Source organism: Ptychodera flava, chromosome 5, assembly GCF_041260155.1.
Source record: "Ptychodera flava strain L36383 chromosome 5, AS_Pfla_20210202, whole genome shotgun sequence".
NCBI classification, from domain to species: domain Eukaryota; kingdom Metazoa; phylum Hemichordata; class Enteropneusta; family Ptychoderidae; genus Ptychodera; species Ptychodera flava.
The window spans coordinates 18,873,476-18,886,989 of NC_091932.1; the positions used below are offsets into that span (position 1 = coordinate 18,873,476).

The 13,514-nt window shown below is 36.3% G+C and overlaps 1 protein-coding gene across 2 annotated transcripts in view; it reads right to left on the reverse strand.

The window, feature by feature from the left end:
- Nucleotides 1–858: 858 nt before the first annotated feature.
- The window catches only part of LOC139133175 (L-threonine 3-dehydrogenase, mitochondrial-like), a 34,680-nt gene continuing 22,024 nt past the window's right edge, over nucleotides 859–13,514 (reverse strand). For both annotated transcript variants that reach the window (XM_070699605.1, XM_070699604.1), the window contains exons 3-7: nucleotides 10,057–10,170; nucleotides 8,629–8,951; nucleotides 7,987–8,077; nucleotides 3,909–4,175; nucleotides 859–2,455 (exon numbers count right to left, since the gene is read on the reverse strand). In XM_070699605.1, the coding sequence (XP_070555706.1) occupies nucleotides 2,298–2,455; nucleotides 3,909–4,175; nucleotides 7,987–8,077; nucleotides 8,629–8,951; nucleotides 10,057–10,170 (953 nt within the window). In that variant the 3' untranslated portion in view covers nucleotides 859–2,297. The remainder of the gene's footprint in view (nucleotides 2,456–3,908; nucleotides 4,176–7,986; nucleotides 8,078–8,628; nucleotides 8,952–10,056; nucleotides 10,171–13,514) is intronic.

Sequence of the window (13,514 nt, forward strand, 5' to 3'; positions counted from 1 at the left end):
GAATTTTTAACATAGGTAAGTGTTAGAGAATTGGTTTCTTGTGCCAAACATTGCATGATTATCCCTGATTTTTATTCTTGATTTGGTAAGAGAAAGGTTGAAAGTTTCACTGAAGAAAGTTTGAGCAAAAGTTTAAATCTTCACTTTTGAGGTGCATACTACTTTAAAATACCTAGCTTTTGAGACATAAAGTCTTTCAAAGTACATGTAATAATCAGGATTTGTTGGGCGAGAAAGAAAGATCAGTTTAATTTACACCATCGGAACCGGAAGCTGTTGTGTTGCTTGGCTGAATCTTACCATTGTAATCGATTTATACACAATAGACTCCCTAAGTTGCTGTGGATTGTGACAATCAGATATAACATTCTGAGCCCATCACCAGCACAGCTGACCCTCATTGCACACGGACATAATGAGTAGATACAATCTTTTGCTGAACATTGTTGCATCACAAAATATTAATTGGAAACTAGAAAATGCAAAAAAAATTATCTTGAAATTAAGCTGGAGAAGCTATAACACTACTGGTATTGCATAACAATTTTTTTAATAACGCACGACCATAAAGCTTTGCTATGAAAGGACAGTATGCAATGAATTTGCCTGCACTTCAAATATCAATGTCAAATCTTGACAGCAGTTGCAGTGTGAACAAAATCACAATTTTCTCGCCAATCGTTATTCAACCACACTATGCCCAAATGACGGAAAAATTGTGTTAAATACATATCGGTATGAAAAAGGTACAAAATCATAACATTCTCATAATTTAAATAGCTGTTCGAAATCAAGAAGGTGGCTGACATTATGTCTTCCACGTTATCATCGAACACAATGACAGGTAAACACAGAAAGTTTAAAAGATTGCCATGGACTGCAGTTTATTTCTGCCAGCCATTGCTTGTATCATACATGTACGCCAATTTCATAAACAATTTGTCCCCGTAAATGTTACGGCGGCAGCGTGCAGCATGGAGGGACGTGCTGTGTCACGTGCAACTGAAAACTGCACTAACTCACCATAGAACTGGTAGATATTCTCACTATCCTGCAGTGTTGACTGATTCATGTGGAAACAAGCCTTTTATAGATGTTTTTTTTGATGTGCAAAGTTAATCAGCTGCTTGACTGCATTACTTGTGGATTACAGTCATTCAACTTGTACTCTTTAATGGTAAATCTTCAGCACTGACTCAGCATTGTACGGGTTGGTGGGTGATACATGAAGTCAATAACAGTGAATGCCAGCATTTTCATCGCATTGAAAAACACACAAATTATCTACTTGGATAGGTTTTCATGATATGCTTATATTTGTGTGGCTACCTCACTTTCAAAACATTCTTCAAAACTATCTCCTCTGTTTTGAGAACTTTGCTTACAAGCAGTATTTGTTCGACAGCTAGCAGAAAAAGCCGACTGGATGAACTTCTGACATCAGAAGTGGCGGAATATGGAAATTCTGTAAACTGTATTATTATTGTATGATATCATCAGAAAAACTGGTTCTATTAAAGTGATAAAGACACCCAAACACACAACATGTATTTCATACATACAAACACATAGTGTTACAATTTTTCTGATTGCAATAATGTGTTAGCCATAGTTCATAATTATTTTATGACAAAATAGCAAGTCAGCTGATATCAGTCAATTCAGAAATACACATTGCATCAAAAGTCTACCTTATTTTCCTTTCCAGGCTTTTAAACAAATCAATTTGCATGCAGCAAATTTGTAATATGCTTTACAAGCTCAATATGAAAATAAATTCCTTTTCATTATTGAATTCATTGTGCATATATTTATATTGACGGTCACACCATAATTGTTTCAATACCAATGTTACACATGATTAATCCCACAGTATAGATCTGGATCTGCCCAAACTTTACAACTGCTTTGACAAAAGTTTTTTTTTCTTTTGTTTTCCCAAGTTCATGAAATTTGCACTCTGTAATAGAACAGCATCACATTCTTTGAAAACTAAGTCATTTTAACCTATACACTTCCAATTCCCTATAAACAGGTCCACAATCACCATTGCTAACAATGGGTTTGGGCTAAACCATGGGAAGGGTTAATTTACACTATCTTTAAATAGAGCTCTTAGCATATTAGGGCTTCCTGCAGCCCAACATGTCGATCATATATTTGCCACTGTAGACACAAAGTGACAGAAAAAATGCATGAAAGTTTTACTTTAAAAGAAAGATAATTTTTGAATGCCAGAGTAAATTTTGTGCACAATTCTGTGCATAATTCTAAATCATAATCCATCACTTCATGTGTTATGTCCTTGCTGCTTTAGTTTGAGGTAGATCAAGCTTCATAAATTTCCTCTTAAGTTCAAGCATTAACTTCACCATGCCATCTAGGTCATAATGGTGGGTCCAGCCCCAATCGTTTCGTGCTCTTGAATCGTCAAAGGCTTGAGGCCAGGAGTCAGCTGTTGGAAGAGATGTGAAATGTAAAGCTAGTTATACATAAAATTGATCCATTGAGAAGGCATTGGCATTTCAAAGTTCACAATAGTTGATTTTCCTTTCATTTGAAAATAGAATGCACCTCAGTGGGCAGATATTCTGACTCTCAAACTTTCACAATATTCTTTTGGCACTTGTTGACGGCTCATTTTGAAGCTTATGCCAGTAGTAAAAGTTTTCACAGGCTTAATTTTGTAAAACTCAGAAACTTTTTATTTTTCCCATAGAGATAATACAGGGATGGTGGCCATTTTGAATTTAAAATATTGGTAAATGTTAGGTAATTTGTTTCTCTAGTACGGTACCAAACTTTGCACGGTGACCCCGGTTTTTATTCTGGATTTTGAAAAAGATTGGTTGAAGTTTGGCGAAAATTACCTTAAAGACCATTCACACTGTCTCCCATGTGTTAAAGTTCCTGCTTACAAAATTGAAAAACTTGCAAATGTAATGTTTCATTTGATTTCATACGTCATTTGTTCAATGTCCATGAGTATGGACCTTTACAGAGGCGGTCCCCTCTTCTCAGCGGTCACATGGTGGCACTACCCTAACGTTTTACATGGTGCAGGCCCCCTATAATGAAGTCAGTGCATGGCCACAAGTAATTGCTCCAATTTTGGATACAAAACCAGTGTACAATGGGTCAGCATATCTGACTCTGAGAGAAATCTGTTAAACATGCTTTGTCTGAAAGCAAGAAATGAGTTTACATTCATTGACTTTACAACTATCCATAATTATCTCAGAAATTAGAGTGCATGTATCATGATATTCATGAGATTTTTATTCTAATTTTGTTTATTGCTGTTATCTTTTCTAAGATTATCACTCGGCTCCCCACCCTACACCAAAAATTATGCCACGCCAACCCTCTATAGAAAGCTGCTTAATAATGTAGTTGTCACTTTTTCTTGTAAATTTTGACTACAGGTAATTTATTCATCACTGGATGGAATGTGTTGTGATCAAAAAAGACAGCCCTGTCAGATACCACAACATCAAAGTGACCTGACTGATCAATAACTGCTACTCTGAGAGTAATTAGACCATCCTCATCACAGTGAAAGCTAAAAGGTACACTCATGACGAGTCTCACTGCAAAAAAGGTATACAGTCACCTGTAATCTAAATATGCCCATATATGGTCAAAGGGCGTTCCTCGGTATTCAAAATGCCCATGTGAGGGCGCTGTTTTAAAAAGTGGTCACCCGCTTAAAATTTGTGATTGGTTGGATTTTCTCTTTCCATGGTAACTGTGGCAAAATTGGAACAGGTGACTGTATACCTTTAAGTTGTGGTGAAGGACTGAGCCACAATGTGACCACAAACTGGTACACAAATGGTGCAGAAAATGCACCACATTCCAGATGTTCAACAACACAGTACAGAGACAATAAAGAAGCACATACTAACCGATGTCCTGCCTTGAATCAGGTTTGTACTCAGTTTCAAAATGAGGCATGTGTTTCCTGATAGCATCGGTAATTATCTCTGGGCTAAAGCTCATGGCTGCTATGTTATACGTCCTGAGTTTCAACTGTTCTTGGGGGGCTTCCAGCATTTCAACGACTCCCCTTAAACAGTCATCGATGTACATCATGGGCAACATTGCGTCCGGTCTCAGGTAGCAGACATGTTTCCCTGTTATGAGTGCATCTTCAAAAATCTCTACTGCATAGTCTAAAATAAATAGAAAATATTTAAAGACAATTGTGGAGGGCTTAACATATGTAGCCAATGTGTTTCCCTTTATCTTTATGCACTCTGAAATATGAATTATTTTTAGGTGCTCTGAAATTACATTTATTTCATGCGTTGCACTATAAAATTGTGAATAATTCAATGAAATGCACGGAAAATCTGAGTTTGATAACAATACTGGTATCAAATTGTACACAATGTACATCTTCAGCGGTACACATATTGAGATTTTAAATTCTTGACAATTCCTTTCTGATCTTCAGTTTTGAGGGGGGGCTCATTTTAAAGCTCTTTGTGTAAGACACATTTTCAATGTCTTAGTCTTCTGAAAATCAAAAATTTATTTCTTCCTCGATAGAGTTCAGGGTCAGGAATTTTGTTTGATACGAGATGTTACTTATATTGTTTGACATATAAAAGATACTGAATAAATGGATGACCATGCATACCGGTATATTCGACAGTTCACGGTTTTAGACACGATATATCAAACCATCGCAAAAATGAATTAGTGGTCATGACCATTAATTCATTTTCACGATGGTTTCATTTAATTTGTCTAAAACCAGAGTCAAATATATGCATGGTCACCCATTTATTCAGTATCTTTCGGTGTGTCGAACGATGTAAGTAGTATCTCGTATCAAACTGTTACAAAATTCATGAAAAACAAGTCATTGACAATGACATAGTCCCCACTTGTAATAGGAGTATTAGTCTTGAGGGGGCAGGGAAATGAGGTCATTAAGAAGTATCACTAAAGTGTATATGTTCAGATCTATGGACACATAGGTCTATGTCATTGTTCCCAATTTGAAACAAGAGGCATGTCTAAGTTATGGTTCTAAATCGGGAAAAAAGATCAAACCTCTAGCTGTATTGGCCAGCCAAGAAATACATATGTGCATAATAAATGAGGTACAAGATGTGACATCTTAAGGTCTATTATCCTATCAAAATTGAAGCATAAAGAACTTGTGGTTACTGAGTTATGCATATATATGCATATTCAAGGTCAAAGGTCATCAAGGTCACGTGACATTTTGAAAAAAAACATTGTATTGCTAATTAATCCATATATGCCAAAATTCAGACCTCTAGCTCTATTGGCTTGCCCACAATTATATATGGGCATAATTAACGAGGTAAAGCATGTGTTGTCATAAAGTCTCCCATCCTACTAAATATAAAGGACATAGCACTTGTGGTTACTTATTTATTGACATAATCGTGTATTTTAGGTAAAAGGTTATCGAGGTCACATGACATTTTGTCAAAAAATTTCTATCCTATAGTCTATCCCTATATACTAAAAATCATACATTTACCTCTATTGGCTTGTTCAAAATTAGATATGCACATAATGAATGAGGTACAATATGTGGCGTCATAAGGTGTCCCATCATACCAAATATGAAGGGTGTAGCACTTGTGGTTCCTGGGTTATGGACAAATATGTATATTTGGGGTCAAAGGTCACCGAGGTCACGTGACATTTTGTCAAAAAATTGTATTGCTAAGTTATCCCTACATACCAAAAATCAGACCTCTAGCTCTATTGGCTTGCTCAAAATTAGATATGCACATAATTAATGAGGTACAATATGTGGCGTCATAAGGTGTCCCATTATACCATATATGAAGGGTGTAGCACTTGTGGTTACTGAGTTATGGACAAATATGTATATTTGAGGTCAAAGGTCACCAAGGTCACGTGACATTTTGTCAAAAAAATTGTATTGCTAAGTTATCCCTATATACCAAAAATCAGACCTCTAGCTCTATTCGCTCACTCAAAATTAGATATGTGCATAATTAATGAGGTACAATATGTGGCGTCATAAGGTGTCCCATCATACCAAATATGAAGGGTGTAGCATTTGTGGTTACTGAGTTTTGGACAAATATGTATATTTGAGGTCAAAGGTCATTGAGGTCACATTACATTTTTTCAAAATAATTGTATTGCTAAGTTATCCCTATATACCAAAAATCAGACCTCTAGCTCTTTTGGCTCGCTCAAAATTACATATGCGCATAATTAATGAGGTACAATATGTGGCGTCATAAGGTGTCCCATCATACCAAATATGAAGAGTGTAGCACTTGTGGTTACTGAGTTATGCACAAATATGTATATTTGAGGTCAAAGGTCATTGAGATCACTTGACATTTTGTCAAAAAAATTGTATTGCTAAGTTATCCCTACATACCAAAAATCAGACCTCTGGCTGTATTGGCTCGCTCAAAATTAGATATGCACATAATTAATGAGGTACAATATGTGGTGTCATAAGGTGTCCCATCATACCAAATATGAAGGGTGTAGCATTAGTGATTACTGAGTTATGGACAAATATGTATATTTGAGGTTAAAGGTCACCAAGGTCACGTGACATTTTGTCAAAAAAATTGTATTGCTAAGTTATCCATATATACCAAAAATCAGACCTCTAGCTCTATTGGCTCGCTCAAAATTAGATATGCACATAATTAATGAGGTACAATATGTGGCGTCATAGGGTGTCCCATCATACCATATATGAAAGGTTTACCACTTGTGGTTACTGAGTTATGGACAAATATGTATATTCGAGGTCAAAGGTCACCAAGGTCACATGACATTTTTGTCAAAGTGTCTGAGATATCTGCGTGAACGGATGGACTCATGGACTGACATGACCCAATCTATGAGCCCCCTGGACTTTATCTGTGGGGACTAAAAACTGTGTCACTGCATCCTTTTTGCAATATGAATACGATGAGAAACTAAATTTTTATTTTTCTTGGCCTTATACATGGGAGTCTATGTACTGCCTTATACATGGGAGTCTATGGACTGCCTTATACATGGGAGTCTATGGACTGCCTTATACATGGGAGTCTAAGGACTGCCTTATACATGGGAGTCTATGGACTGCCTTATACATGGGAGTCTATGGACTGCCTTATACATGGGAGTCTATGGTCGCCTTATACATGGGAGTCTATGGTCTGCCTTATACATGGGAGTCTATGGAGGTGAAAACTAAAAAGTCCTCTACCACGGCCAAATTTGATCGCATTGTGAAACAAATCGACGTGCATCTGTATGAGGTATGGTACTATCCTTGTACCAAGTTTGAACGAAATCGCTCCAGGCGTCTCTGAGATATCTGCGTGAACGGACGGACGCACGGACGGACGGACGCACGGACGCACGGACGGACGCACGGACATGACCAAACCTATAAGTCCCCCCGGACGGTGTCCGTGGGGACTAATGACCGACTTTGTCCTTTTAACACAAGGATGGCGGCCATTTGAATTTAGGTAATATTTGTTCAGTACCAAAATTTGCCTGGTGACCCCGATTTTATTCTGGATTTTGAAGAGAAAAGTAGAAAATTGCCTCTGGCACGTTTGAGCAAAGTTTAAGATTTTGAATATTGCAGCCCAAACTGCCACAAGGTCTAAAGATTTACAGTATGTATCTTTGATAATATTTTCATTTTTTTGTTATTTGATACATTTTCTTATTTTTTTTTCCTAGAGTATCTTCAAAAATAAAGTTGTACCTACGAAAACAACGTGTTATTGTTGACATATAAATTCTTGTCCGGTCGAAAGTTTGTTTGATAAAAGTAATGATTGAATGCATGCTGAGCATGTCAACATAATTTGAGGAGAATAATATGAAAATATTTTGCAAAACATGTCACAATTACCAGGAACAGTTTCAAAAGTTACAGCTATGATGGTAGTTAAACAGTATATAAGGACATTTATATGATCAAACATTCATAATTACCTGTCGTGCCTCCACCAGGTGTAGTTTCAGCAGATATCACACCGGGAAAACGGAGGGATCGAAAATCTACACCATGTTTGTAGTGGTAATACTGGAAATTAAACGAAGAATGATCAAGCTGACTGTTTTCACAAATTTCACGTGAAAAAGAGAGTTGTTTCTCGTTCCAATAATGCATCAACTCTATTTTTTAATTTTCGATTGTCTTTTCGGGTCACAAAATCTGACGAACAATAGGAAAATATCAGAAAGGGGCACCTTTGCAAGCTGAGAAAATTCTGTGATACAGGAAGCAACAATCTTTCTGTTTACATCTGCACAGTGTGTATGTGTTATCCTGAAAACGACATTTATTACAGTACACAGTTCATTTTTATATCCAATTTTATCAAGTGAATGTGAAAAAGGGCAGACGTGTCTAGTCCATGGTGACTTGTACTGGGACGAGAAAAAAATTTCTCTTCGTTATCGTTATCAATGTGCAATAATAATACATTTCACATGTGAATGTTCTATGCACATCCGCTTCATGTATCTCGTATATTCTACTACACCCAACTTTATCCCATAGTAAAGACAAGCACTTAAAGGTCCATGAGGTACATGTGTACATCTTATAAATGCAATTACACCAGTACTTACTTCTCCAAAAAGTTCCGTGTGTACTTTTGATACCCCATAAATTGTCCTGGGCCGTTGAATGGTTAGATCTGGCGTTGGGTTTCTTGGCGAGTCAGGACCAAAGGCACCTATGGTGCTAGGAATGAATATCCGTAGTTTGTATCGCTTTGCAAGCTCCATGACGTTGTGTACGCCCTCTATGTTCACTTTGACTGCGAGTGGAACATCCATTTCTCCAACTGCACTTAAGAGGGCACCAAAGTGAATGAGCCAGTCAATCCGTTCATTGACAATGATCTGTTGTAGGTTTTTCGGATCCAAAATATCCGCAAATACATAAGGCCCTGTGAAAATATTAGGAACATAGATCATATATTTTACACACAGAGTCTAATATCTATGATAAGTCAATGCTATCATTTGCCAGCAAAGGGCAGTTTAAAGCCCCCCTTCAATTATCAGATTTATCTAATATAAATAAAATTTACTTGATGAAATATTCAATGGAAAACAAAAGAATGACAAACTTTTAATGGGCTATTAACACGTTCGCTAATGCGAGAACCTGGGATTGAGAAGGGCGCCTTTAATAACAGAGCCAATACATTAATGCATCGATAGAAATAAAATCAGGTCCGAGAAAGAATCAATACTATTTAAATCAATGCATTAATGGAAACATAGTGAATATAATTTCTACACGTTTCTTCATTCCCAATCGAAAACTTGAATATCATAGTCTATAAATGAACCCTGTGGGCGGATAAAAATAATTAATTGAATAATTGATAATTGAATAGGCATGTATTCAGTAAGGATTTAATTTAGCTTCCTAATCTACTAGGTATTTGTGACTTGAAGATTGATCATTTTCTCTCAATTTATCATTTATTTGAATTTTAGGCATCATCAATGGTAATTTCTTACATTTCCTGTATATCGTTAACTTTGTTTTTATTATACTTCAATAACGGCTGGTAAAACAATTTTTATTGCGTTTCCTTGTTTACTCTGTTCAACATGCCATAAAAAAGTTGATACACCTGCCGGCACATAACACAGACTGGATGTACATAAACTCAGTACAGTGCAAAGTTCCTGGATATCGGACCAATCTGACAGCATGTCCACATACACATACTTTAAGAAATTAAATTTCCCTTTTAACACTGTACCTTTTCCCTACAGCTGGTAAATTTGGCATAGTGCTCAAGTAATGTGCGAAGCAATATGCACTGTCCAAAATTTTTCAATCTAGCTTGCTACATGAAAGTAGCATCAATGGATCCTTATCGCTAAAAATTCTGAATGGATATAACGGTATGTACCGGTATGTATCATACAAGACAGCAAACACTCTTGTCAAAACAGTGGAATTTACAAGGAATTTCAAAGGAAAATGAAATACTGAAAGGATATCATCAAAGACCTATGACTTGTGAGACTTACCACTCTCCAGGATATGTTTCGGTGCTTTAATAATATCTGACAGTATGACATTGTCTTCACCATATTTTTTACGTAAAAGTTTTGCGAGTCCTGGTCCAAGCTGTCCCAGGCCACCTAGAGACACGGTAAAAACCAAAAAAAAAACAAAATACATATATTGTTAAAGTTCAATTTGATTCCGTAATTTAAACTTAAAATATCATTGTCGTTGTATGCAATGCAATTCTGTACCACTGAGAAGGCATCAGAGATATAAAGTGCAGACCAACAAAAAAAGGCTTGCTGAAATACATGTACTATAGCCAAGGGCCAGTCTGGAGCTGATCAAACTTAGCACAGGATGTTGTTTCATTTTAGAAGTTATGAAATTTCATGTTTTCTTCCATTAAAATCTTAGCTTTCCTATCGTTCAATACTTGCTTCAGGGTACACACTGAGAGAAAATCTTATGAGCTGCAGGAACAGAAAACACTTTCAACACTATAAGCTAAGCAATGCTGCTCTCACACTCACACTACAGGTAAGTGTACATGTACATGTACAGGAATTAAGGAATAAATTTTGTCTCTCAAACAATATTGCTAAAATATAGCTGCATGCACAAGACGACAGACATGCTGCTTGAATATGGACAAATTTTGTCACTGTTGCTGTTGTTGCAGCTTGTAGTCTGAGCCATTCATGTCTTTTACAGTGTTCATTGTAACATAGCAGTCGCATATAGTTGTGTTTTTGTCCTTGCATCCATAATTTTCAAAATTGCCATCTAAATTTGCGGACAAATATTTACTTTTGCATATTAATGTTAGAGCAATGATATCATTTGAAAACAGCCCTATTCCTTTTGCCATTTTTTTCTGACTAGAGACGACATTTTCCTGTTAGCAGTATTAGATTTTGTTATTTCATGGGTACCTCAACAAAAGAACTGATACCGCACAGTACTTCAAAATGACCATGAGGCACAATGCAATGTTGAGCAACACTGAATGATCCATCACTTGAGGGCGCTCTCCACACTCCCCCAGGAGAGCTGACTGTCAAATACACTGTTGGCTTCTGCACCCACACACTGTTAGTTGGTAGTAACCTGTCATTCAACTAATTCTGTTCTTTGCTTCACTTCTAATTATCAGTTACAGTGCCAGGTCTCTGTGTCTCACTCTTCTCATGTATCAAGTATCTGCTGCAACTACTGTAGTGGTTAATGGTTGACCTGACAATTATGGCTCAATGAGGCAGCTTGTGACCTCACTACCCAGGTATTTGACAGACATGAATCTACTGCATAGTAAGTACACCTCTGCAGTGAAGTTCAAACTATTGCTAATACTTTAGTATTATCAGATTTTCCCTTTCACATTGAAAAAGAAAACCTGGCATGAACTGGCAAAGTTTTTGAATAAAATAGGCAACTGTGGGGCCAGAATTTTATTGATGTTTGAAAATTTGAAATTCAAAATAGCTGCCAACCCTACTGCAATTCTCTGTTGAAAAAATTGAATTTTTTATTCAATCTAAGACAACAGTGTATGAAAACATCATTTCATCAATATCGAATATGAAGACAGTTCTGTGTTGCAACAACAGCAACAAACAGATCAAGTAATAACCCATATATCCAAAATTCAAGCACTGTCAATGGATAAAAAATACTGGACATCAGAGAGTGACAGTATCTAATAAATGCAGGAGTGGTAATTAACGCTTAGTGAATATCAATCTGAAAACTGTGTGGTAAACATGAGATATCTTTGTTCAGTTCGACAAAACTGTACATAATCTGACATAAATTTGCAGTCCAATGGATTTTAATTTTAGACTCTGAAAGTCTCTCATATTGCCACGCACCTTATATTATCTGCCAGTTAGCGTCTGGTATAATGATACTTGGTGCTAGATTTAATGTGTCAATTTGAACATTTCACAATACAGTTTAGAGAAACAAAAAAAGAGTACATGGAAAGGTGATGTACTTTCCAATAGTTTTATACGGGTAAGATTCATTTTGACACTTATACTGTATTTACATGTACAGAATAGGGAAATTGTTGAGACAAGTTTTCTAGCCATTACATATACAGTGCGTTTCACCTAGGTACCACAACTCAGCGTATGAGACAAACAAATTTCAAATACAAAACACATGATTAGCTTGGGTATCAGTCGACACATACAGTTGACTAGACTTGATCTACAATGTAACTGTTTCTTTTACAATTAAGAGTTCAAGAGGTGAAGGTATTCTAAACAGAAACTAAGCCACACATTGTAGATAAAGTGTATCTCTCAGTCTACCGTAGACAGAGCGGCTGCCCCCATACTGGTTTACCGAAATTGATCAATGCATAGGTGACTTTCAAATGTGTTGTGATACCCAGGCTAATCGTTTGTTTTGTACCTGGATTGTGTCCGTCTCATACGCTGAGTTGCGGTACCTAGGTGAAACGCACTGTATCTGTATCACTGTATCCACTGTATCACTGTAGTACAATTTTAAAAAAGGACTAAATCATATATCAATGTCTCTATGTATGATATGTGTCTAGTATCATTCTGTTTACATTACCATGAACATTTCTGAAGAAAAACATGAATCTGCAGATAATATACAAATGTAATGTGTAAAACGCAAAAAAGGAAAAAGAGAAAAATTCTGTGGACATTCTCTATACCTTGACCCCTGTATCTTCCACACATAAACTTTGAACAGCCAGGATGCTTTTAAACTTTCATAGTCACGAGGAGTTTGTGACATGCTGATAATAGGTAAACACAGATGCATGAGTAAGGTACAATTATTTGATTAATGTACCTACTTCAAATATTAATAACTTTACATTTAAAACTATAAAAAGACTTAACAAGTTATTTTCAATTCTAGATTAGATAAATGATGGAATGAACTTCCTATCATTGGTTGAGGAAATGATAAGCTATTTTATTGCTCTGTTTATTGTGAGATAAGAGGTACCCTTGCAGGTAGTACAAAGTATTAGACAGGTGAAGTGTGTCAGAGTACGTGCTTAAAACAGTTTGCCCAGGTCCTGTATGATTGATAATATTTGGCGTAATGAAAAAATATGTTTCAAGTAACCCGACCTACCCTACAAAAACCTGCCAAACTTCAGCATATTTTCAAAAGGCTTTGAGTAAATTCACTAAATTTTACCGTATTTTGCTGGTCTCAGCCAACAAAAAAATTTAAAAAATTCCTCTAATCTACCAGTACCTGCTTTAATTTTCAGACCCATATTAGCGAAAATACAATTTTTTGTAATTTGGTCTCAGTGAACTACAGTAGTACTGTTCTGGAATTAATTGTAAAATGCACAAAGTGGCAATACACTTGTACATGTAACTTCTGTTATTGTATCGGTACACCTGCATCTGTAACCTATAAAGTTTAATTGTACTGTGTTTCCGTATCAGAGGAGGCAGAGTTCAATAACTTTGAC